Raw genomic sequence first — 27,235 nt, forward strand, 5'->3', positions numbered from 1 at the left:
ACCTAAAGTTACAGAATTTACTGAGCTGAAAATATTAAATCATACTTATGAAATGGTTGACAGGCTTACCATCATAGTCTCTACATCGTTTCTTTGGCATTGGTGGTCTTACGTATGAATTATGGTCCACCTGGTCTTCATGAAATTCAGACCAACTTTCGGTAGTGTTATTACCATGATGAGTAGGAGCAATTACTGTAATAGTGCTGCTCAAAGTAGGTACAGGGTAGTGGCCAGATGAAATATTAGGTACCGAAGAGACTGGAGTATAATTGTTTTCTAATGGATCAGCTCTATCCAGGTCATATTTAGGTTTTACCAGATCCCTTTCTGCAACAAAATATAAATGACTTGACAAACTACACTCAATTAAAAACAACAACAACAAAGTCTCAAATTTAATAGATATTTCTGCTAAACATAAAAAAAAAGTTCATCCTCCTTTTAAAAATTACTCAATATAAAAACAATGTTTCAAGATAAGTTATTTCTTTTTGTTATGACCTAAACTAAAAAGCCACACATAAAGTTGCTGTACTTAATGATATTTTTCTTGAAGTTTTACTTATAGATGAGAGATTTTTTATTTTCTTCATTGAAATCTTAGTATGCAAAACTTTAGCCAACAGAACAAAATACACAATAAAAGTAGTTATTTTTTCTGTGAAGAACATTTAATTGTTATCCATGTACAGGTCCCAACATGACTTTATACAGTGAACACTGCTGAAGATGAGAATGGATACTTAAAGAGGAAGGAAAAGGAGCTCATAACAAATACAAACAAATTAACTAGGCCAAGAAAAGAAAATTTACTATGGAAAGAGAAAAGATATTAAGGAGATCAGTTAAGTGAAGTAATGTGTAGAAAGGCCTAGAACACCTAGATGACAGGGAAAAAACTCTTAAGAACAGAGTAACAGAGAAATACTGGGATTATAAAAAAAGTCATGATTCTCTAAAGACTAAAAGTAACTATACAATAAAGGTCACAAGGGGAGTAAAAATCTAAGCTTGAGTAAAGGTGTTTTACGCTAAGGTGTTAATCTGTTTTATTGCCTGCAACATATTCCTTTCAGTAATACACATTGAAAGAAAAATTACACATGTTGAAAATGACACACTCTTATAAACTCACACATCTGAAATGAAACTTTTTAATTGTTTTCATAGTTTTGAAGTCTAAGTGATAAATAAACTGAAGATATTTAAAAGATACAATTTAATGAATTTTGATCTATGCATATACCTATGAAACCAAACATCACAATTCACAGTAAGGTATATACTGTACATACTCATCATCCCCTAAAAGTATCCTTGTTCTCCTTAATGATCCATCCCTCCTTTACTTCATCCCAGGCAACCACTGAAATGTTTCCTGTCATCATAGATTAGTGTGCATTTTCTAAAATTTTCTCTCTCTCCCTCTCATATACACACTCTGTTTTCTGTCTGGCTTCTTTCAATCAGCATGATTATTTTGATATTCATTTATTTTGTTGCATGTATCAATAGTTTTTTTCCTTTTTATCCATTCTATGGCTATACCACAATTTGTTTATCCATTCACTTGTTGATGGACATCTGGACTGTTTCCAGCTTTTGGTTATAACAAATGAAGCTGCCATGATCATCTGTATATGTCTCTGTGTGAAAAATACACTTTCATTTCTCTGAAGTAAACACTCAGGAGTGGAATGGGTCATTGGTAGATACAGGATTAACATTTTTAAGACACTGTTGAAGTGTTTTCCAAAGGGTTCCAGCTTATTCCCCATCCTCACCAACTCTGAGTAAAGCTAGTCTTTTTAATTTCAATCATTCTGATTGGGTATGCAGTAGTACACTGTGGTTGTAATTTGCCTAAAATAAAACTTTCTAAAGAAATTTTTAAATAGTTACTCAGACATATAATATAAAATACAGCAAGGTAGAAAAAAATAAAGGTAATACTGATAAAACAATTTTTAAAACCCTCAAATACAAAATTTTTTCACAATAAAAGTGCCAGGCAAAATATACCCATATGTGATTATTTACCCCTGCTTCGTGTCCTGCTCCTGCTTCTAGTCCTGCTTCTATCCCTATCTCTGTCACGAAGCCTCTCTTTACTCCAACTTCGACTCCGACTTCTGCTGTAACTGCGACTTCGCCCTCGTCTTCTGTTGTACCGGTCTCTGTATGAATCTCTTCGAGGAGGGTTTCGATCATAATCTCTTTTGCGAGAACGATCATCTTTTTTCCTCTCATCACGACTTCTAAAGAAATATATGAACTTTTTTATTGAAAATATTCAAGTGGATACAGGAAAAACTCTAATCAAATGCAAAAGTTCTGCTTCATTCTTGTAACATCATGATTCTTTATCCCATCTTACAAATACAAACATAGGAGACTCAGAAAACTGAAAAACTGAACTTGATCTACTTAAGCACTCTAAAAGCCTTTCACAGTACCCACCTCACCCCCCAAAAAACCCAACTCTTTCAAAGCCTTACTCATATACACACAGGCATCTATACATAGGTCCTATAGTATATTCTGTCTTGCACAGTCTCATAATTATAGGCAAGTATCACATGCACTGCACTCTAAATGCTTTTGAAACTTTAATGGGAAAAATAATTTATTCACTATAAAGGGAAGCTTTGGGTAAAAAAGATCTGAGTAAGACTTCACTGGAATTGAAGTTAGGAATAAAAATAGTAACAATAACTAACATATGCCAAGCACTGTTCTAAATCTCACTTCTAGTACCTTCAAACCTCACCTAGTTATTCTTGATAGAAAAGGATCCAGTTACTACTTTCCTAGACTAATAAAAGAGTAGATAATACTTGCTCCTACGTAAAGGAAAATCAAGTTTAAATATTCATATAAAGATAAGCAATGTCTAAAAATTAAACATGGTTCAAAGAATCAATCACCTATTTTCTCTGTATCGGGAGCTTGACTGAGGAGGACTGTGATTAAGCCTTCTAGAAAACTTCTTCTCTCGCTCTTCCTCCTTTGTGATCTGATATACAAAGAAAAACGTGCGTAAGTTTAATAACAGTTATTCCTTGCCATGTTACTGCTTCAATGACTTAGCTGGTATTAAAATATATGGGAAAGATTGAAGGCCAAAGGAGAAGTGGGTGGCAGCGGATGAGATGGTTGATAGCATCTCTGACTCAATGGATACGAATTTGAGCAAACCCTAGGATATAGTGAAGGACAGAGAAGCCTGGCGTGCTGCAGTCCATGGGGTCACAAAGAGTCAGACATGACTTAGCGACTGAATAACAACAATAAAATACAAGAGCAATATAGTCTTCTTCTGAAAGCATTCAAACAAAATAAATTTCTCTTCTAAGTACATTTAACAATAAAAGACAGGCTTGCTGAAAGTTAAAGTGAATGGTAAAGAAATTCATAACTGTTTATTTTAGTTAACAGTAGTGACAAAAACATTTTAAGCAAGTGTCCTCACTTTACAGGCTTCCCAGGTGGCACTAGTGGTAAAGAATCCACCTGCCAATGCAGGAGACAAAAGAGATGCAGGTTTGATCCCTGAGCCGGGAAGATCTCCTGGAGGAGGGCACAGCAACCTACTCCAGTATTCTTGCCTGGAGAATCCCACGGACAGAGGAGCCTGGCAGACTAAGGTCCACAGGGTCACAAAGTGTTGGCCATGACTGAAGTGACTAAGCACACACACACGTCCTAATTTTAATTACTGGAAAGTCAATTTTATTTCTTCTCATGAATTTGGTCTGGCATCAAACACATCAGGGGTTTTAAAGGAGAATGCAATAAAATTAACCAAGTAATAGAAAAAGAAAATGCTTGAGAAAATAATACAAGTGAAAATAGTTCTCTAGTTTCTCATAGCAGTATGACAGCTATATAGTCCTCTTCCTACAATCCATATTACATAATTAATAGAAAGCAGTTCTTAAACACATTCCCATGATCAGTGCTGCTTTCCCTAGACCAGTTTTCCATGCTGCACAAAAAACTGGTTCCACAGGACATTAAGATGTGTTATTAGAGAAAAAAGGATTTATTTAGAGGGTAAACAAATTGAGAAAATATTAAACATGAGCCTCTATAAATATGATAGGGCTCAAGATTTTTAATAAAAACCCTAAGATATTCTGATGTAGATAAGTCTACAAGACAGCATAAAAACAAATAAATAAATGAAATAGCATAAACATGTCCAGGTTTATGCCAGTTGTTTCAGCATCCCTTTGGATAAAAGCCTCTCACTGTCAAGTGGCCCTGAATGAGAAAGTAAATGGAAATCCTATCAACACACCAAGCTCTGAGAAACAATGCTTAAAAGCCTTCTTTTAACAATTTGCTTTTTTTTTCTTTAAGTACTTTTGTTCAACTCTTCCTATCCATTTCAACCCTCCACTTACAAAACAAAACAAACCAAAACCTCTTGTTGCACTTTTTCCCTTCTATTTGCTTCCATGCACTCTTATAAGTAATCTATGTTGACCGACTGCCATATTCCATGGTATATGCCCAATAGGGAACTTTTAAAACACCCACAGCATTTAAAACTCAGACTGCCATCTGACATTCCAGTTCTGAAAGACAAGGGATAAATATCCTTCACAACTGGTCAAAACAACTGTGGTAAAATATTATTTTATCAACAGATGTAAGACTAAGTCTTCAACATTAATTCATCAATGGGTAAAATTTAAATGAATTATTGTATATCTCTATGTTGCATAAGAAGTTGCCAAGACAATACCCACTACCCCATTCTTCCTAACGTTCTAGAACTCTGTACTATTAGGTACAAAGCATGAAGTTATAATAATTTCTGGTCTTCCCCAGCAGATAAAAGTAATAGAGGTGTTTTATGTATGTGTGTGAGAAACTAAACACATGTACATGTGTGTAAATGCGTTCAGACATAAAGATAAAAATACATTTGAAAATTATTACATAATACACAGCAAATATATCACTACATAATAAACACATATTACTTATATAATCTGTAAAAAAAAAAAACATAGTATCAGGTGAAAGAACCAAAGGTCATGATTAAACCACATCACCCACCACATAACAATCCCTCAACAATAATTGCAACTAGCATTTATTGAGAACCTACTTTGAGCCAAATACTCTCCCAAGTGTTCACAGACCTTATTTTACTATTCCTCACAATAACCCTATATTTCCATTTCACAGCTGAGTACAGGTTGGAAAAATAGTAATTTCAAGGTCACAAAACAGTGGCGGGGAAAGGCAAAAATTTAACCAAGATTTGTTTGATCTAAAACTAAGACTAACCATGGACGTATTATATTATAGCTTGTCAACAATTATTTTTAAAATTACAATCTTTAACATCAAACTAAGCAAATCTGAATTAGTATATGATTATTATACAAGAGTGGTAAATTTGTACAAAAGGTAAAAACTTCAAAAACTCTTAAAGCATGAAGTCATTTCTATTGCCCTGTGAAGGCCCTTTTATTTGACTACCTTAAAAATAGTCCCTTGCAAAATGCATGTAAGGCTGAAACAAGCAGATCTACTGACAATCTGGCTATTTTCCTAGAACACAGATAGAAGGAGCCCATACCCATAAGATACTATGCACAAAAGAGTTCAAAGCACACCTGAGACTTATCTTTGAAAGGCTGCTGGAGACTTCCCTAATGGCGCAGTGGCTAAGAATTCACCTGCTAGTGCAGGGAATATGCGTTTGATCCCTGGTCCAAGAAGATTCCACATGCTGCAAAGCAGCTAAGCCCATGCACAACTACTGAGCCTGTGTGCCACAACTACTGAAGCCCACATGCTTAGGGCCTGTGCTCCGCAACAAGAGAAGCCACCACAATGAGAAGCCTGTGTACCACAACCAAGAGTAGCCTATGCTCATCGCAACTAAAGAAAGCCCATGTAAAGCAACAAAACACCCAGTGCAGTCAAAGAAATAAACAGAAAGGGCTGCTGACAAGGGAAGCCCTTGGTTGACATCTGCAAACTATGACTTCTGGAAGGTTCCCATCATTCCCTAATAATAATAGTTCACTATGCCTGAACTGCAGATGGTGACTGCAGCCATGAAATTACGATGCTTGCTCCTTGGAAGAAAAGTTCTGACCAACCTAGACAGCATATTGAAAAGCAGAGACATTACTTTGCCAACAAAGGTCCGTCGAGTCAAAGCTATGATCTTTCCAGTTGTCATGTATGGATATGAGATTTGGACTATAAAGAAAGCTGAGCACCAAAGAATTGATGCTTTTGAACTGTAGTGTTGGAGAAGACTCTTGAGAGTCCCTTGGACTGCAAGGAGATCCAACCAGTCCATCCTAGAGGAAATCAGTCCTGAATCTTCATTGGAAGGACTGATGCTAAAGCTGTAACTCCAATACTTTGGCCACCTGATGCAAAGAACTGACTCATTTGAAAAGACTCTGATGCTGGGAAAGATTGAAGGCGGGAGGAGAAGGGGACGACAGAGGATGAGATGGTTGGATGGTATCACCAACTCAATAGATATGAGTTTGAGTAAACTCCGGAGTTGGTGATGGGACAGGGAAGCCTAGTTTAATGTAGTCCATGGGGTCGCAAAGAGTCAGATACAACTGAGTGACTGAACCGAACTGATGCCTGAACTGTCTGGGTAAACAATGTGGTTTGTGCTAAACATCTGCTTTCCTCCTCAGAGTCTGGAAGTTTGGTACATCCTAGGCTGAAGGTGCCCATGTAACCAGTCCTAAATAAAAACCCTGGGCACTGTGTCTCTAAGGAGCTTCCCTGGTTCACATATGTTGTCACTACACATTAAGTGCATCCTCTTTGACTCCACTGGAAGAAACTTCTGCAAATTTGTTCCTACCACAGACTTTGCATGATACACTTTTTTCCCTTGCAGATTTTGCTTTGTATCCTTTCAGTGTAAGATATCATAACCATGACAATGACTATATCCTGAGTCCTGTTAATCAAACCTGGAGGTGGTCCTGAGAACTCCAACACAGATACAAAAAATAAAACTCAATTTAACTACTCCAAATAAGTTTTTAAAGAACACAAAAGTTTAACATAAATTCTTACCTCCTCTTTTTTTATATCTTTTTCTTGGTGCTGAAAAAATTCTACCTTTAAGCTTCCTGATGATGGCTGCTCTGGAGGAGGTAGATAACTCTTTGTATTCACAGCATCAAAAAGTTTTTCCACAAATATCTGTGTCTCTAACAATAAAACAAAAACCAGCACAGATTAAAAAACATTTCCTAGTTATTCTCCACTTCTTCACATCAGACTTCAGTATAATGAAATATATCTTGATTTTTACAAATCTAAAAATTATACTAAGACCAACAGCTTCCTAACCAGTGTGCTATGGTACAAGTCCCATGGTAACAGGGATTCTGTCAATTCTCAGGATGCTGAGAGCTAGAATGAATGGCTAGAGCCTCTGGATCAGTCACCACCAGCCATCACTAGTCTCCATGTATCCTGCCTAGTGTGCCAAACAGAAATATCATCATTACCAAGTTGCTGGCAAAGTGAAAAAAGTTGAGAAGCACTGTGCTAGACAACATCAGTAGTAGGTTCCTAAACAGTACTATCTTTCAGTCATTTTCTTAATCTTTTAAGGAAAAATATCAGCATTCTTTAAGAATAAGCATAAGGATGTTAACGGAAAAAAAAAAAAGATTTCCATTATAAATAAGCCATGAATATAACCAGTAATTATACTACCTGTTCAACTTTATTAGAGTTAGAGCCTATCTCTTACCAAACTCCTTTAACACTCTCTAAATCTTGTTTTAAGTAAGTTATCAAAGCAATATCTTAAAACCAAAGATCTTACCTTTTTGAAGAAATACATCCAGTTGGTCAATACATAACGCCTTTAACTCTTTTTCACTTTTGTCTTTCTTTACCAAAGCGAGAACATACTTTGCCAGGGCTGATGGATCTGCATCACAGCTGAAGAAAAGAGCAATGTTGAAGGAAATTTAGCCATAAACAACTGCACACTCTATAAATTCCAATTACAAACTAAGTCAGCATGATAGTTCAACAAGTTAATATATGTAAGCATCATCTAATTCACAGAAAGCAATGATGAAATAGAAGTTCTTCTCCCTCATATTAATATACTTTACACGGTATATGTAGTCATCATTCAGTATCCTACCAAACAGATACTAATACATGTACTAAAGACTCAGAAAGTTCTATTATTTAAAAAAAAAGAAGTTACAACAAATTATGGACAACACCAAAACATCAAAAACTAATAAGCAATGTGGTACCAATAAAAAATACCAAGAGGCTATTCTCCCCCAAACAAGGTAAATAATTGTCAGACAACATCTGAAAAAGAGGACAATACAGAGAAACTTGAAAACATACCACACAATATATACTTTTAATGAAACAAAAGAAAGTTTAGAAACAGACCCAAATACATATAGAAATCCAGATTTTACAAAGATGATATCCAAATCAAGGAAGAAGAGATGAACTACAAAATAAATGACACTGAGAAAACTTGGCAGTTATCGTTCTTAAAAAATTAAGTTGGACCCGTAATTTATTCCATATACCACAGTAAGAACATGCAACCATTACAAGTATTAGAAGAAAACAAGAAAAAGTTATCTTACAACTCTGGAGTAATGAACACTTTCTGAACTGCACTGCAAAAGAGTAGTTTGATTATAGTAATACAAATAAAAGCAAAATCTTAGGAGTGTAAAGAAGCCTTAAAAGTCAAACGAAATACTAAACAGAAAAACAATTCTTAAATAAGTAAAAATACAACCTCATCCATCCATAAGAGAAATTCAAACTTAAACTATACTGAAATATCATTTTTGTTACAAAGTTGAGAAAATCTAAATATATGAAAATATATCCTAGAGGCAAGACTAAGGGGAAAACAACCAGTTTTCATACATTATGGCTGCTGAGAGGAACCCAGTAGATCCTAGGGTATGGTGTATCAAGGTCACAAATGCAACTGACCCAGCAATTCTATTTCAGTGAATAAACTTTACAGATATACTTACATGTTCAAAATGACTTGTGTACAAGATATTCAGTGTCACACTAATTATAAAATAAAAAATCTGCAACTGTCCATTTACAGAGGACTGGAAAAAGAAAATATACTGAATCTACACAAGGGAATGGCATATAACAAAATGACAAAAAAGAATGAGGGAGTTTTCATGTCATGGAGAAATTTCCCTATCAATTTGTTATGTTTAAAAAGTGAGATAGAAAAAATCTGTATAATGTATCACCATGTGTGGGGAGAAAAGGAGATTATATATTTGGATTGGCTTATGTCTGAATAATGGAATACGTGTAAGTATAAACTATGCTTGCCTGATGATGGGGATGGAGAGTAGAAGTCAGTGAAAATGAAATAGGGTCAGGAGGGAAAGTTTCTGATGCCCAAACCATCCCCATCGAATTTTTAAAAAGCAGATAACTGTTTTTCAACTAAGCTAAAGTTGTTACCTATTTAATTAACGATCATTTTCCAAGTTAGGGTAAATAAAATCATAGCAACAGCTAAGCACTAACCCTTACTGAACCCTTATTTGAGCCATGAACTGTTTTCCATACTTTAAACTCTGTATTTAGCTCTCATTTTACTGACGAGGCTCAGAAAAAAACTAGGCAAACTACTTCAGACTACACATTAACAGAACCAATATTTAAACCTGCATTTCTTACCCTGAAGTCCACTCTCTCAACACTACAGCCCCCAACCATGTTGTTTCTTATAGTGATCTACCCCAAAACCAGACCTCCAATTTACTTACTGCTACAAACATCTAGTTACAGCCACCAATTTACTTCTTAGCCATCCTAGCAAAAGCCCCTACAATGCCTCCCTATACACTTAGCTGCTGTCCAAGGCATAGTTCCTCTAATTTATCTCCTCCTGTGCTCCTCCTCTCAGAGTCCATTATTTCGATAAACCTCTGGATTCCTCAGCCCCATTTGCCTCACTTTCTACTATTTTTCTATGCCACCAACTTGGCAAAAACCCAACTCAGAACCCACTCCACCTCCAGGTTAGATTTAACTTTCTAGCTTGAGTTAATTTCATGCCAGCAACATAAACAATGTTCAGTAAATTGGGTTTTCAAAGGATAGATGACACAAAAAGACTTACCAATCATGGCTTTTAAAAAAAGACAAATACATTAGGCAATTACAGCAGGGAGAGATAGTGACTACAAACGAAGGGGAGAGGTAGGATAACTCAGTAGTTCATTTGAGGAAAAACATGATTCATTAGAAAAGACCCTGATGCTAGGAAAGATTGAAGGCTGGAAGAGAAGGGGATGACAGAGGATGAGATGGTTGGATGGTATCACTGACTCAATGGACATGAGTTTGAGCAAGCTCCAGGAGATGGTGAAGGACAAGGAAGGGAAGCCTGGCGTGCTACAATCCATGGGGTCACAAAGAGTGGGATCCAACTAAGCAAATGAACAACATAATGATACATGACATCCTTCAATTCATTTTTATTGCTCTTTATTGTAAAACTGTTAGCAATCTTAACTCTAACAATAATAAACACAAAATATAATTCCCAAGTTCTACTAAAAGTTCAAATATGAGTATTAATAAGGAACCTATATATATTAAAGCTAGAAAACTATAACACATATACCAAAAAGTCTTAATTCCTATACATACATGGAACGTAACAATTCTACAGAAGTATATCAGTAACACATCATTGAATCAAAAAGCACATCTTAAATACAGTGGACAACTCTGGTTGCACAGTAGTAACACCTATGGAAAATCTGACTGCAAGTGAATCAACAGGTCTAATAGAACCATCTGCATTTTGCTTCACTTATTATATAACAGCTGCACAGGTAAGTCTGATACAGTATCAGAACTGAGAACTGCTCTATTAAGGAACCAGTACAACATTTATAATATGCTGTGAAGACTCCCTACAGTACATGGCTTTGGTGACTGTCTTCAAACTCTTCAGTCTTCCCTTCAAAAGGCAGAGCCAAATTCCCTACCCTTTGAGAGTAGGTTCAATTTAGTGCCTTGCTTCTAAACAATTAGAATATGGCAGAAGTGACAGTGTCTGACTTCTGAGGTCAGACATCATCTAGGTCATAAAAGACACAATGGCATACTCTTTGTTCTTTTTCTAGAATTATTTATTCTAGAGAAATCAGCTGCTATGCTTCAAGGATACTCAAGCAGCCTTATGGAGAGTACCATGTGGCTACGAAATGAGGGCCCCCCCAGGGTAATGAGGGCCCCCCCAGGGTGGACTAAGGTCTCTTACCAGTAGCCATATATTAATGAACATGGAAGCCAATTCTACAGCCCCAGTGGAACCTTGAAAAGACTGCAGCACTGACCAACAACTTGACCACAATCTCATGAGAGACTACATAGCTGCTGCTGCTGCTAAGTCGCTCCAGTCGTGTTTGACTCTGTGTGACCCCATCGACGGCAGCCCACCAGGCTCCACCGTCCCTGGGATTCTCCAGGCAAGAACACTGGAGTGGGTTGCCATTTCCTCCTCCAATGCATGAAAGTGAAAAATGAAAGTGAAGTCGCTCAGTCGTGTCCGACTCTTAGCGACCCCATGGACCGCAGCCCACCAGGCTCCTTCATCCATGGGATTTTACAGGCAAGAGTACTGGAGTGGGGTGCCATTCACTGCCTTCTCCCTACACAGCTAACCTGCTCCAAATTTCTGACCCACAGGAATGACACATGTCATGAGATGATTAATGTCTGCTGTGCTACTAAGCTAAGTTTCAGGGTATCTGTTAGTAATCACGAATCCACTTTTCTCATAGATCTATTTCCATTTATTCACAAAGACTTGAAGTAGATTATAACCTAAATAGAAAAAAAAAATCATTTCAATGGTACATGAGATTTTTAAGCACTTTCTCTTTGAAATTTATTTTAATATACTTATTTAAACCAACCATTTTAAAAATGCAAACAAAATGACTTGTGATGTTAATTTTTTCATGTTTACCATAATGAGCATGAAAGTACTTAAATCTGTGATGAAACAAGCATGAAGAAATGGGACAATAACCTCACGCTGTACCTACAGACACACTTATACTGGCAATCTGGTAACACTGCACGAGAGACCATGAAACGATACTTATTCATGTTGCTGCTGCTGCTGCTGCTACTAAGTCGCTTCAGTCGTGTCCGACTCTGTGCGACCCCAGAGACGGCAGCCCACCAGGCTCCACCATCCCTGGGATTCTCCAGGCAAGAACACTGGAGTGGGTTGCCATTTCCTTCTCCAATGCATGAAAGTGAAAAGTGAAAGTGAAGTTGCTCAGTCATGTCCGACTCTTAGCGACCCCAGGGACTGCAGCCTACCAGGCTCCTCCATCCATGGGGTTTTCCAGGCAAGAGTACTGGAGTTAGGTAACCTGAATAAGCACCATCAACTAAACCTTAACCTAATGAGGTATCAAGCTAAATACACTTTACCAGAAATCACTGTGGTAAAATATATATATATATATATAATACTATCACTATCTTATACTGTTTTATTGCAACTGCTGTTAATGAACAAATTCAGAGTCTCTACACTGAGTCCAAATGCTATAATTTGGCTGAGTATTGGTTTGATAGCTGTGGTGCATTTTTAGTTTAATAATGATCTTTCTAGTAACTGTCACTTCACATTTCCCTTAGCCAAACATCAAATCTATTCCATTCCCTCCATTATTTTTTAAACAGGACACTTTAAAAGTGAATTAAAATGTTAGCAGCTAAAACTGTGGAGAAAGATTTTTTAAATTATTATGGTCTAGACTACAGTTTTATAAAACAGCAAGATAGAGGTCCTGGATCTTTGCTCAAAATCTTTTATTAGAAGCAATTCAAATCAAATCAAGAACTAAGAAGTCACAACAATCATAATGAATCAACAACCACAGAAAAAAAAATGCAAAATACTTAAAACGGTCTGAAAGGCATCTACTTTTTAAAATGTTAGACTGAAAATTACATAGGAGAAGTAAGATTTACAATTTCACATTTAACAGCAAAACAGGAAATAGGTATTTGGGAGGTTAATTTTTCTTAAGTCCTATAGGAAGCCATTTCACTTTTATTTCAACGCTTCTGAAAACAAAAGAAGGCATGTACTTACAAATTACAGGTAAGTAAAAAATAATCTGAACACAGAAGTTTAATATACCAGAATGGCGTGGGTCAGGGACAAAAGGCAAACAATGTGTTCTTTTTACTATTCGTCTTAATTAAAAGCACCACTGCTACTTCATCTGAGCATAGAGCAATAATAACTTACTATGCAAAATTAATGAAGTAAAAATACTTAAGTTATGAATCAAAAGAAAACTATATTCTTATAGTAAGGGGTCAGTTATTTTTAAAAACTGTCTCCACGGTAAGCAAAGACTGTTCATGAGGTACTTTACCAGTTGCTGCTACTGACGATAGGTTTGTGATTTGAATGACACTTTATCTTGTCAGAGCCAGTCTTTACCACCTGCTATACTACCAGTAATCTGGAAACATGTGAAAGAAAAGTGGAGCTGAAATCGTTCAGATCGAAGAAAGAGAAAAGAAGAATCACATTTTGAAAATGTTAAGGACAAAGCAGTAATACTGAAACTGTGATAAAATTCATTTCTACTTAGAAAACAGGCTGAATTTCCACGAAGTTTCGTTAAGCACTTCTAAGACCAGCAAAAACATAATCTGCCAATAAAGTGTAATTCTGACCACAGAGAGCTACAACTTCAGTTACCCTTCTGTGTGTCTGTTGTGGGGACGGGAGTCAGGCAGGGGAGAGGGGAAGGGGGGCAGGTAAAACACAAAACAAGAAACTACAAAATAGCATTGAGGAGTGTGAGATGAAGGGGAAGCAACCATGTAATTTATAAAAGCCAAATGAGACAACCTGAGAAATGAAGGAAAACAGATCATCAAGATGAGATAAAACAGAGAACTGAGAACTTAAGAGGAAACAGTGTCGCTCTCCTGTGCAGCAAGGAGTGCCACTGCTTTCACTTCTAGGTGCCACCTTTTATAAATGTATAAACAAACCCAAACATTCTTAGAAAGTGACCAGAATGGAAATGTGTATCATCATCAGATAGCTTGCTAAGGATTCTTCGCCTGGAAAACTGGAACTTGGTAGGTTTTCAAATAATTGAAGGGCTATCACAAGGAAGAAGGATCACATTTATTCAATACATCCTCCATGGGATATAATTAGAACCAGTAAGTGGAAGCAAGAGATTCTGGTTTAAAATAGAGATGGAATTTTTTTAATAATCGGAGGCCTCCCAAAGGCTGAATAACCTGCCTGAAAGTAAGTGAATTTTCTATCATTAGAAAGGTTTCAAGCGTAAGTTCAACAACCTCTGGCAGACAAGCACTAAATTAGATAGTAAATCCCTCACAAACCTCAAACAGTGTAATTCTTAGGTTTAATTTGTTCATGGGGTATTGTGTAGATATATAAAAAGATAATACAGCATCCTTTTCAAATCTATAAAAATGAGTAGCAACTTAATGCTACACTATAGATAAAATATAAACTATAAAATAATTTCATCAAAAATATATCAAAATCCAAAAATACAACTTCTTACTCTTATATGTAGCCTCTACACCTAACACAGTACCTGAGACAACACTGAAAGAAAGAGAAAAAGAGAATATACATACGAATTTCACTAGATCATTAGCTCACTTGTCAGGGCCCTTTTTTTTTCCATTTTCATAAAGTTCTGAGAATAAAACTTCACAATAGTTTATCGATTATCTTCTAACAGCACATTCACCTTTCAAAAATATTTAATAAGCACCTAAAATGTTGGGTACTGTTCTAGAATCCTGGGGATACAAATTTGAAAACAATAAAGTCCCTATCCTTACAGAATTTATTTCACTAGGGATGTAGAAGGAGACAGACCATACATACATTCAAGGCATTCTCACGTAGACAAGAGTTCTGAAGAGAAAAAACGCAAGGTAAGGGAATACAGGGCTTCCCTGCTGGCTCAGAGGTAAAGAATCCACCCGCCAACGCAGGAAAACGATATGGCAACCCATTTCAGTATTTCAGCCTGGAAAATCCCATGGACAGAGGGGCCTGGCAGCATAGTCCATGGGGTCGCAAAGAGTCAGACACAGCTTAGTGACTGAACAACAATAAGGGAATAAAGTACAGAAAAGGAGTGAAGGGGAAAAAGAGAAAGAAAAGGGAAGGAGAAGGAATGAATGAGTAGATCCTAGGTAAGATTGTCAGGGAAGGATATTTAAACAGGGATCTGAAGTTAGATAGTGAACAGAACGTAGTACAAGCAAGCTTCTTTGGCTTTCTAGAAAAGGCCCTTCTTCTAGAAAAAAGAAGGAACCCAACAGAAAAGACCTCAGGTGGGCATCTACTTGACACCTAGGGGACAGGAGTCCAGTGACGGAGCAAAGTGAGCATTCACAAACATTTGGACCTCTCACCTTTGTAAGGATTTAAAATTAACATCGGATCACTATGAAGTCATTCAAATCAATGATTTTAAAGGCATAAAAATAAAACTTTAGCAATCTCTGAATATACTCTGTTAAGGATACAACTAATAATAATGCCCCTGAAAAGCATGGGGTGAACATCTAAGAGGCTCATTCTTCTCCAGCTGTATCTGGGCAGGGGAGCACATGCACTAAATAAGCTAGAAAAGCCAAAGCAATGTGAAGATGAAATTTTTAATAAAATCTCCCAAAAGAACTTAATTTTCTTAAGAAAGACTTCAAAAAACATGAATCAACAGTCACTTTGCTATACAGCAGAGACTGGCACAACACACAACACTGTAAATCAACTATACATTTAAAAAAAAAGAACTCTAATACAAAGGTTCTAATTAATCCTAATACCCTCATATTAGTTTTTATTTTTTAATTAATACTTTCAAAATAGTAATGAGACAGTAAAGTGAAAAAATATTGTACTGCAGTACAATACTTCAAAGAGTAGTTGGTTTTGTTTTCTTCAAGTTTCTTGGAGGCTTTAGAAATTCAGTGGAAGATAACTGATGAAATGTAACCCAAGCTTCCATTTTCAGTAATCTTGAGAAGGAGGAACTGGAGGTGGCAGTGGGAATTAAAAATTAAATTTAAATATGTTAACTCAGTAACTTTAGAACACGGATATACACCCACGTCTGTTCCTACCAAATTTTCACTTTATATTCAAGAAAAATATCTAATTTGCATCAAAGTCATACAATTATATTCTGTACTTCGAACTACTCTTTTAAAAACCCAAATTCCACTGCAACAGACTATATACATTGAAAAATTCGATTACCAGAATTTATTATACAGCTTCATCCAATTCAAATAAAGAGGGAAAATAGATTATTTGTATGTAGTAATTAGTTACAAAAAAGGTTACTCATTTAGAATTATTACATGCCCACTTCATTCTATAAAATAAAATGAACATCACAGCAAGCATATCTAAACATGATCTATCCACGACCATCACACGTACCACTTCTTATCACTGGTAAAAACTTATCACAAAACATGCTATTATAATGCTGAAAACTACTTAGTTCCTTCATTCTTTAATATTACCCTCAAGAAATGGCAAGAATGCCTCCTTACCTTGAGAGCAGTGGTTCTCGAATTTTTGGTCTCAGAATCCTTTTACACTTTACAAATTAGAGAAAACTCAGAAGAGCTTTTATTTAAAATGATTCTATATGCCATTATTTATCATAATAAAATTTAAAACTGAGAAAATTCTACATTATTTAGCTTAAAATAACTAAATAAATCCATTAGAATTTAACATAAATACTTGGGAGGAGGCAGGAAGAGTAAACAAGAGGAGGAACTTATGGATATAAACAAATGGGAAGTTCAAGTGTAGGCACAGCTGGATCCAGGAGTTCAAATGCTGTTACCAGGACTTTCCCTTTCCATTCTGCTTTCCTTTGAGTTTCCTTCATTTTGAGGCAGGCGTTCTCCATGTGGCAACAAAAATGGCCCTGAGCAGTTCTGAACTTACATTATTCTGACAGCTAGAGCAGCCTCCGCTCTCTCCAACAGCATCATCATATCGGTTCTGGGAAATGACTGACCTTTCAACCACTGCAGGGCAGGGATGCACAGAGCTCAATGACTAATTGAATAACCTGAAATTAACACACGTATTCCCTGCTTTTTGAAAATTTGCTTTATGTCACTTTGTGAAACTTTTACAGAAAAGCTACATTGCTAATAACCACAAGAAATTTGGTAAGTATTTTCACTTTTATGAGAAAAGATGAAAAGCAGAAAGTCTCCAGCATTTGCTTTGTAGCAAGTTGAAGAGAAGTAGCTATTATCATGGGCAGACAGAGTGACACTGCTAAGATCCTTTCCCAGGTACACTAGGCATCTCAGCATCAGACCACCATAGCTCTGAACTGTGTCGGTGAGCATCTATGCTTTATCCCAACTTATTTTGTGCACCCATTAACAAGATGTGTCCTAAAGTAATGACTTCACTTTATGACATTTTGGCTTAAGAAAAGTTTCACAAGAAAGCTCTGTTTTCAGAAATCAGGAGAAACCTGTACCCTATACTTTTTATGAATACAGTTATATTCCCACAAGAAAATAAAACTTTGGTAAAACTGATAACGTTTCTTTTTTTTTTGGCAAATACCATTGATGTCTGGCTTAAATAATAGATGGGTTCTTCTATCTTCTACATTTAATCTGTCTTAATACACTGTTTTGGTTGAAATATATGAAGAAAATACCTCCTCAACTGGTATACAGTTGGAAAAGTGGGGACCTCATAGACTCCCATGAAAGAGTCTCAGGAAATCCCAGGAGTCACACAGTTGAGAATCACTGCTTTAGAAGTTATTCATCAAGTATTAAGTGTCTAATTCAAAGACAGTCTTCAAACTCCCCAAGAGTCAGACTTCATACTGTTTAGTGCAAAAAGCAGTAGCCCAAATAGCAAATTAAGCATACACAGGTATGGTTATAGAATCATGTTACAGAATTCTCTCTCAAAGGAAAAGTAGACTGCAGGTGAAATGCTGATATGGCAGCCCTCAACAAAACTCCATTATTTCTTAAATGTTTTACATTCCAATTCACAGCTGCTGCTGCTGCTGCTGCTGCTGAGGAAGAATCAAATTCTCTGGGAAAGGGCTCTGGCTTCCAAAGGCCACTCCTTCACTTACTTGTATGTAGGTTCCCATTTACCTAGTTACAAAACAGATCTGAAGCACTTCATCCCTTCAGTTACTAGGAGAGGCTAAGGAACATTTTCTCCCTTGACCAAGAAGGGGCTGCTGCTGCTGCTAAGTCGCTTCAGTCGTGTCCGACTCTGTGCAACCCCATAGACGGCAGCCCACCGGGCTCCCCTGTCCCTGGGATTCTCCAGGCAAGAACACTGGAGTGGGTTGCCATTACCTTCTCCAATGCATGAAAGTGAAAACTGAAAGTGAAGTCGCTCAGTCGTGTCTGACTCTTAGCTACCCCATGGACTGCAGCCTACCAGGCTCCTCCGTTCATGGGATTTTCCAGGCAAGAGTACTGGAGCGGGGTGCCATTGCCTTCTCCCAAGAATTATCCAAAAGAAATAGCACTAAGACTAGAAATCTGAAAACCTAATTCTGTCACTCTATTTTCAATTAAATTCTTACTACCTGCTCCCTCATATGTTTAAAAAAAAAAAAAAAGTCTGGCTAATACTGTGTAGCTTACGATATACTTCTAGGTTTTTTCTAATATTGCCACAATAGTTTTCTAATATTGCTATCAAATCACGCTGAAATTTTTTTCATTAAAAAGGGGATACTTTTCACCTCACAAATCTCACAGCTAAAAAACTAAGCTTCAGTTTCCTTATCTGAGAGAACAGCTGCTCTGCCAAATCAGAAATAATTACAAATAAATATGATTACAAACGAGAAAGCATTAACCTGCAAACACCAAAGCAAATGCACTAATGAAAAAAAGAATAAAAATGTGAAATTATAAGATGCTTATTATCACCACTCCCTTTGAAAAGATGTTAAAATTTAGTTACTACATTTTAAGCACTATTCCCTTTCAAATCTATGTTCTCTTCTAAGCCAAACTGTCAGCTTTTCCTTGAAGCAGTCTGGTATTGAAAAGCACTGAACTCCAAAACCCCAGAGGTTTTCAGATTTCTAGTGTTATCTTACTTTATTCATTTATTATGTAATCTTGGGTTAGCACTTTATTTCCCTAGGCTTCCGCTTTCTCATTTTTAAGACAAAGGCACTAAACCATATAACCTGACCAAGTGGGTCATTTTTCAGGAATAAGACACAAAAGCTTTCACCATCATTGCACTCCCTCCCCTACTTTTAACTGAATTTAAAATAATTCAGTATGTAATCTGAAAAAAAAAATTTTGAAAAAAAAACCCAAAATGGTTCCTCTAGATCTTTTTCAAAAGCTATAAAATTCCCTCTTCTGAACACCGGTGAGCACCGTTTGAGCCTCTGGGAAAGATAAAGAATAACTAAATTCTACTAAGTAGAAACATTTTACATATTTTTCCTGAATTCCCAGGCAACAAGATCTGTGCATATTTCTATCACTGTTACAATGTTACTGTTGGTGTACTTGTCTGTTTCAGACTAGATAACAAAGTCTACCTTTTCCCTAGAACCAATCACACTGGTGAAGAAGTGTACTAATTATCACAATAAGTAACAGCACTCTTAATCAGGGGTATATCAACCAAAACACACACAAAACAATTTTCAGTTAAGATCAAACCCAATTATAGCAAATATAAAAGTGTGCCAACAAGTTCAGAGCTGTCATGGATCTCAATAAAGGTCAATAAAAAAAAGTCCACAGGCATTTTAACAAGTCCTTCCTAGCTGCTTTTTCTTCCATACCCTGACTGCAGAGATGGCCCTCATTACATTCAGTACATATGTTCAAAGAATAGTACTTCTATCTTCCTACCTTCTGCCCAAGTCCAAATTTAGACATTTTACAACTCACTCTTAAAACTAGACTAAAAAACTATTTAGTCTTTCTTGTCTCCAAAATGTTACAACTTAATCAAATCTCTAAACATCACAGTTTCATTCTAAAAAGATCTGACCAATTACTCCATTACTTTAATTAACCCTCCCAGTATCCTATAACCTAGTCCCCAAAACGTCCAAACACTTCAGTATGGCATGATTCATCCCTTCTTAATTTGAAACCAACGAAGGCTAGCTGGAGTCAAAAACCTTTTCCTAAACATAATAAATAGTCATAATTTCCCATAGAACTGCTCTTCCAATTTGGGGCACTCAATGTCATCAGAAGCTTCAAAACTTTAACACAATCCAATTTGAGTAGTCCTTGAAATACTTCACAGACTGGTAAGTACAAATTTATGAAAGTCTTCAAAATGAGATCTCTTTCACAATCTGCTATTATAAAAAACTTTTTTGAAAATGTAAAGTACTATAGCCATCATCAAATAATATAAAAATAACAAGGGTCACACTGACAGTTTCTTTTGTTTTTTATTTATAACTTAAGATTTTTATAAATGCTTTTTCCACATCAATTTTTAAACTGCCAGTAAGCAACAGAAAATTGATAAATGGAGACTATAAGCAGAGCAGTTGTTTTCTCGCTCCTTCCCTTTTCTTTTTGTAGGGTAACCAACCAATCCTCTGTGAAGACCTGGAATCCTAAAGGGAGTTTGCTCAGCCCTGCTATTCTTCTCCTAGACTTTGCTAGTTGAAAGCTGGGAGTGCCCTGGCAGATCTCTTCTAGTTTTCCTCCCCTACTTCCACAACTACTCTTGTGGTTTTAGCTGGTAAGCGTTGAGTGTTTATACACTTTGCCATTTTATAATACTATTGCCACTGTCCCTCATCGATGATGATGAGAAATTAGTCACTATTTGAGTCTCTATTTTCCTATATGTAAAGTTATCTTTTTTCTCCCTTTGACTACTTTTAAAAGTCTTTTTATTTGGTCAGCAGTTTGTGACCATGAAATGCTCACAGCTGTGTGTGTGTGTGCACACACACACACATATTTTATCCTGCCTGATTTTGCCAATTTGGATTTATGTTTTAATGTCTTTCACCCACTTTGGAAAGTCCTTGGTTGTTACGTCTTCAAACATTTTTTCTGCTTCATTTTTCTTCCCTTTTTCCAGGGCTTCAGTAACTTATATTTTAGACTGCTTGATACTGTCTTACACATCTTAGATGTATCTTTTAAAATTACTTTTGTCCCTTTGATTTGGATATTTTCTATTTTCCTACATTCAAGTTCACTGCTGTTTTTTTCCTATGGTGTCCAGTCTGCTTATTTCTGCTATACTTTTCATTTCTAGATTTCTCCATTAAATTCTTCTGAATAGCTTCTCTGTATTAACTGAAGTTCCCCATATCTTTATGCATGTTGTCCAAATGCTTAAATTCTTCAGCATTTTTATCATAGTTAAAGTTTTTGTCTAATAATTCTATTACTTGAGTCATCTCTAGGTATCTCTCCATTGACTATTTCTTCTCATGTGAATCGTACTTTCTTACTATTTTGTGTTCCTTGTTATTGCATTAAGCTGAAAATTTTGTGTAAAAGAACACTGAAGTGGAGACTGAAATAAATAAGATTTATCTTCAGTAAAGGGCATGTCCTTTCTTTTACGAGGACACTAGAGTGGAGTCAACTGTTCTGTGACTGATATGGCTTGGGCTTTGTAGGAAACTTAGTTTGATTCAGTTTACCACTGGCTTCAAATGTTTTTAGGGCATGATCAGGATCGTCTTTTTTTTTTTTTTAACTGTTGCATGATGATTTAATCTAATTACACAATATTTGAAATTACAACCCCTCTAGATTTCTAAGAGAAAGATGATGCATGCCTCTATATTCAATTTTGCACTGTTACATTTGAATCACATAGTGAATTTCACATCATGATGCATCAGTTTAGAACTCCCATGCAACACCTCAAATTATATAAAATGGAAGCAGTTTTTAAACGTTTGTGGCCATGATGTTCAGTGACTAACATTCTGAAGTACAGCCACCTGATACATTATAGTCTAACACTACTCGTTAAAAAAAAAAGTTTTTATCACTAGCAGGATCTTCCCTTTTATAAGAACTGGAATCTCAGCATTAACAAGATTCTGGATACCTGCCTGGGCTTCACCTCCAGGCCCTAGTTTTGGAAACTACAAGAAAAATATAAAACCAATGACCTAAGCTTTCCTCTGAAGAAAGAAGGAAAAGCCAGCAAATTAAACTCTAAATAGAAAAAGGAAATGATAAAAATATAATATTAAAATAGAAAAACAATCAAAGCTAATACTGTTCTTGGTAAAAGATGAATAAAATTGATACACTATTAGCAAAATTGGTCAAGAAAAAAGAAGAGTAATATTACCAAAATCAGGTATAATTTTTAAAAGAGAAGAGGAAGCATCAAAATAGATTCTATAGTCATTATATGAATAATAAGGCAACAATGCCAACAACTCGGTGTCAATAAATCTAGCAACTTAAGAGAAAAATCCTTGAAAAACATAAATTACCAAAAGTGACACAAGAAGAAACAGAATACCTAAATAGAAGTATACCTATTAAACAAACTGATTTTGTAATAAAAGATCCATTTCACAACAAAATCTTTATTCCCAGATGGTTTCATCAGTGAAATCTAACATTTTAAAGAAAAAATAAAATACACACAGCCCTCATAAACAGAAGCAAAACTTAACAAAATATTAGCAAATCAAATCCAGTAATATGCATGAAAAGGATAATAATTACATCATGACCAAGCAGGGTTTATCTCAGAAATGCAAGGTTGGCTTAGCATTTGAAAACCAATCCATGTAATGTACAATATTAACAGAAAAAGAGAGAAAAGCACGTGATCATTTCAATAAATGTAGACAAAGAATTTGACAATTCTTTACCTTTTCATGACAAATCACTCTGCAAATTAAGAATAGAAGAGAACTTCCTCAATCTGGTAAAAGGCAATTATAAAAAAATCTAGCACGAACATCAGTTAATACTGAAACACTAAGTCTCTTTCCCCTAAGACTTGGACAAAACAAGGATGTCAACTCTTAGACCACTTCAATTTAACTTAAACTGTTGTTCCTAACCTATACAATAAGAAAGGAAAACATTAAAAAAAAATCAGAAAGTAAAACTATGACAGATAACATGACTGATAAATTCCAAAGGATCTATAGAACAGTTACTGTAAATAATAAGTGTACTTAGTTGCAGAATACAAGGTCAATATGTAAATATCAATCATATTTCTTTTTTTTGTTGTTTTTTGGGGTTTTTTAATTTTTTTAAGTTGGTTTATCTATTTTTTAACTTCACAGTATTATATTTGTTTTGCCATACATTGACATGAATCCACCATGGGTGTACATGTGTGAATCCAGCATAACCCAGACAATTTTTCAAAAGGACAAACTAGGAGGATTTACATAACTTGATTTCAAAAATTATAAAGTTATTTAGACAGTGTGGTATAAGCATCAGAATAAATACATATCACTGGACCAAGATAGAGTCCAGAAATAGACTCATATATACAGTTAATTATCAACCAACATGCCAAATTTCAGTGGACCAAGACAGAGTTCAGAAACAGACTTATAAGTACAGTTAATTATCAAACGACATGCCAGGTCATCCAATAGGAAAGTCTTTTTTAGGGACCATTTATGGAAAAATTAACAATATGCTTATTAAAAAAAAAAAGAGCCACTGGCCCTACCTCATTCCATATCCATTTCTGGTTTTTCGTTTCTTGACTCCAAACAGCCTTGAGCCAGGGCAGTCAGTCCCTGTCAGGGAGAGTCCTCCTGAGTTCCCCAGAGCAACATGAGCTCTGGCAGATGCTGGGGACTCGGGGAAGAGGCTGCTCCTGGGCAGGGTCCCTCTGCCACTGAAACAGACTACTGGGTTGGCTTGCCAAAACTGTTAATAAACACAAGTTTGTGTGCCTGATGGACACACAGTTAGGCCAAACAAGCCTAAATGTCAGAGTTTGGAGCAGAGAAACAATTATTACAGGGCCAAGTAAGAACAGGTGGCTCATCTGAATGCCTCCATATGCATTATTTAAAAATTCATTTGAGATGAACAGACCTAACCTACCAAGAGGCAGAAAATTTCTAGAACATATAATGTCGTTATGATCTGGGAGGAGATAAAGACTTGTTAGACATAACCATAAAAGAAAAATAAATTGGACTTAATAAAAATAAAAATTTCTGCCCACAAAATGACATTATTATATAGTAGTCCCCCTTATCTACAGGGTTTCCTAGGTGGCTCAGTAGTAAAGAATCCACCTGCACTGCAGGGAACATGGGTTCGATTCCTGGCTTGGGAAAGATCCCCTGAAGAGGGAAATGGCAACCCACTCCAGTATTCTTGCCTGGAAAATCCCATGGACAGAGGAGCCTGGGGGGCTACAGTCCACGAGGTCACAACAAGTCGGACACGACTGAGCAACTGCACACACACCTTATTCACGGTGAAAATACATTTCAAGACACCCAGTGGATGCTTGAAACCACAGATACACCCTACTACACACTAAGTTTTTTCCCATACAGGGACGTGTGTGTGTTAAGTCACTTCAGTTGTGTACAACTCTGAGACCCTGGGGACTGTAGCCCACCAGGCTCCCCGTCCATGGGATTCTCCAGGCAAGATTACTGGAGAGGGTTGCCATGCCCTCCTATAGAGGATCTTTTCGACCCAGGGATCAAACTCACATCTGTGTCCTGCATTGGCAGGTGGGTTCTTTACCACTAGCACCACCTGGGAAACCCAAGAATACCGGAGTGGTGGCCATTTCCTTCTCCAGGGGATCTTTCCCACCCAGGGATCGAACCCAGGTCTCCTGTGCATCTCCTGCATTGCAGGCAGATTTTTTACCCACCACTTATACACACATACCTATGAACAAATTAGGTATAAAAATTAGGCACAGTAAGAGATTAACAACAATAATAAAATATAATAATTGTAACAATATACTGTAATTGATGTGAGTGCAATGTCACTTTCCCTCTTCTCCTTTCAAAATACATTACTGTACAAACTGAAGGCCTTTTCCATCTTAGGTACTTACCACACAGATGTCAAAACTTTTGCACTTTGAAGTGTGACAGAAAAACTAGAAAGATTTTTTCTCCTTTTTCACAATTTCAGAGATAGAAGATTCATTCTTACTATAAATCTCAGCAGTACCGCATTTTTTCTTTCCTTATTGAGAATTTCCACCTTTTTGTTTAAAGGAAAGCATTTTATGGCTTCTCTTTGATATATTCAAACTGCCAGTGTCACTAATCTTGAGTGTTGCAGTCATAATTAAGTAAAATAAGAGTTACTTGAACACAGGCACTGCAATATCACCAGACCAAAGCTGATAACCAGGACAGTTACTAAGTGACAAACGGGTGGGATATGCTGGACAAAGGAATGATTCACATCTTGGGCAGGACAATGCGAGATTTCATCATATTACTCATAAGAGCATGCAATTTAATACTTACAAATTGTTAATTTCTGAAATTTTCCATCTAATATTTTTTTAACCATAGCTCATCATAGGTAACTGAAACCACAGAAAGCAAAACCACAGATAAGGAGGGACCACTGTATACAAGTCACAGAATAGGGGAAAAAACCTGTAGGACATGTATTCTACATGAATAAAGAGCTCCTAGAAATTGGCAATAAGATAGCCCAATTTTAAAAATAAGCAAGACTGAGCCACGGGCTTCTGTTGTGGCTCAGCTAGTAAAGAATCCGCCTGCAATGCAGGAGACCTGAGTTTGATCGCTGAGTTAGGAAGATCCCCTGGAGAATGGAAAGGCTATCCACTCCAGTATCCTGGCCTGGAGAATTCCACAGACTATACAGTATACAGTCCTGGGATCGCAAAGAGTCGGACATGACTGAGAGACTTTCACTTCAGCCACTTTACAAAAGATGTAAGGTCCTCAATAGTATTACTCATCAGGAAAATGCAAATTAAAACCATAAAGAGAATTAAACTGTCAGTCCAAAAAAGGTAAGATGTCATTGTATACTCACTATAAAGGTTTAAAAACAACAATAAAAAAACTTAACAATACTAAATAATGCTGAAGATATGAAGCAACTGAAACTCTCACAAATCACATGTAGCAATGTGAAATAGTTCAACCACTTTAGAAACAATTTCTAAAGTTTCTTATAATAGAAAACATACATCTACCCTATGACTTAGCAATTACTCTCAAGTATTTACCCCTCCCCCAAAGAAAATATTTCCACAACGACTTGACTAAGAATATTCACACAGTCATATTCATAATGCCCCCAAAGAAAATATTTCCACAACGACTTGATTAAGAATATTCACAGTCATATTCATAATGCCGAAGTTAGAGTGGATGCCTTGTTAGAAAAACTCAGGAAGAGGCACAAGAAAATTTTCCAGAGAATGTTCTAGATCCTGTTTTATATAGTGATTACATAGGTATATGTAACTGTCAAAATTTATGCAACTGATCTGTTTAATTATAAACTGACACATGATAAATACATACACTATGGTTCTATCTGTTCAGCAAATCAATAAACGATGGTTAAATAAATTATGGTATACCCATTACATTAAAATACTATGCAACCTGAAAAGGGGGGGGGGGTGTCTCTTATGTATTACATTGAATGACCTCCAATTATAGAAAAAAGGAGAAAAATATATATATATAACATACTTGTACAAGTGACTGAACACACACACAGGCAGAATATGTCAGGAAGAACCAATTAACACATCTCCAATTACTACATCTTTTACACATACATAAAATACTAAATATAACCCCAAGTTAAAAATAAACTTTTACCTATTTCAGAAGTTACCACCTGTAAACTGAAAAAGATTTTTCCACAGAAACAAAGTAGTAGGAAGGTAGTGAATAAGTCCAGCAGGAAGCATTTACCATCCATTCATTCCTTGGGACTAAGGAAGCAGGAGGAAGAAAAATTCCTAAAAGCCTACACTTAGCTCAAGTTTCGGAGAAGGCAATGGCAACCCACTCCAGTACTCTTGCCTGGAAAATCCCATGGACGGAGGAGCCTGGTAGGCTGCAGTCCATGGGGTCGCTAAGAG

The 27,235-nt window shown here is 36.3% G+C and overlaps 1 protein-coding gene and 1 long non-coding RNA gene across 51 annotated transcripts in view; both read right to left on the reverse strand.

Moving 5' to 3' along the window:
* The window catches only part of RBM26 (RNA binding motif protein 26), an 83,293-nt gene that overhangs the window by 47,900 nt on the left and 8,158 nt on the right, over nucleotides 1–27,235 (reverse strand). For 48 of the 50 annotated variants that reach the window (XM_081549845.1, XM_081549844.1, XM_081549828.1 and 45 more), the window contains exons 2-6: nucleotides 7,850–7,968; nucleotides 7,087–7,223; nucleotides 2,931–3,019; nucleotides 2,044–2,261; nucleotides 70–330 (exon numbers count right to left, since the gene is read on the reverse strand). In XM_081549845.1, coding sequence (XP_081405971.1) covers nucleotides 70–330; nucleotides 2,044–2,261; nucleotides 2,931–3,019; nucleotides 7,087–7,223; nucleotides 7,850–7,968 — 824 coding nt within the window. The remainder of the gene's footprint in view (nucleotides 1–69; nucleotides 331–2,043; nucleotides 2,262–2,930; nucleotides 3,020–7,086; nucleotides 7,224–7,849; nucleotides 7,969–27,235) is intronic. The other 2 variants (XM_081549802.1, XM_081549796.1) reach the window with 1 other exon arrangement.
* LOC145529428 (uncharacterized) lies at nucleotides 23,358–27,135 on the reverse strand. The gene is made up of 2 exons (XR_014071215.1): nucleotides 24,959–27,135; nucleotides 23,358–24,458 (listed from the first exon to the last, which is right to left on the reverse strand). It is a non-coding gene; the product is annotated as an uncharacterized LOC145529428 (long non-coding RNA).

The sequence above is a fragment of the Giraffa tippelskirchi genome, chromosome 12, assembly GCF_054371585.1.
Source record: "Giraffa tippelskirchi isolate mGirTip1 chromosome 12, T2T-mGirTip1v1.2.pri, whole genome shotgun sequence".
Lineage (NCBI taxonomy): Eukaryota > Metazoa > Chordata > Mammalia > Artiodactyla > Giraffidae > Giraffa > Giraffa tippelskirchi.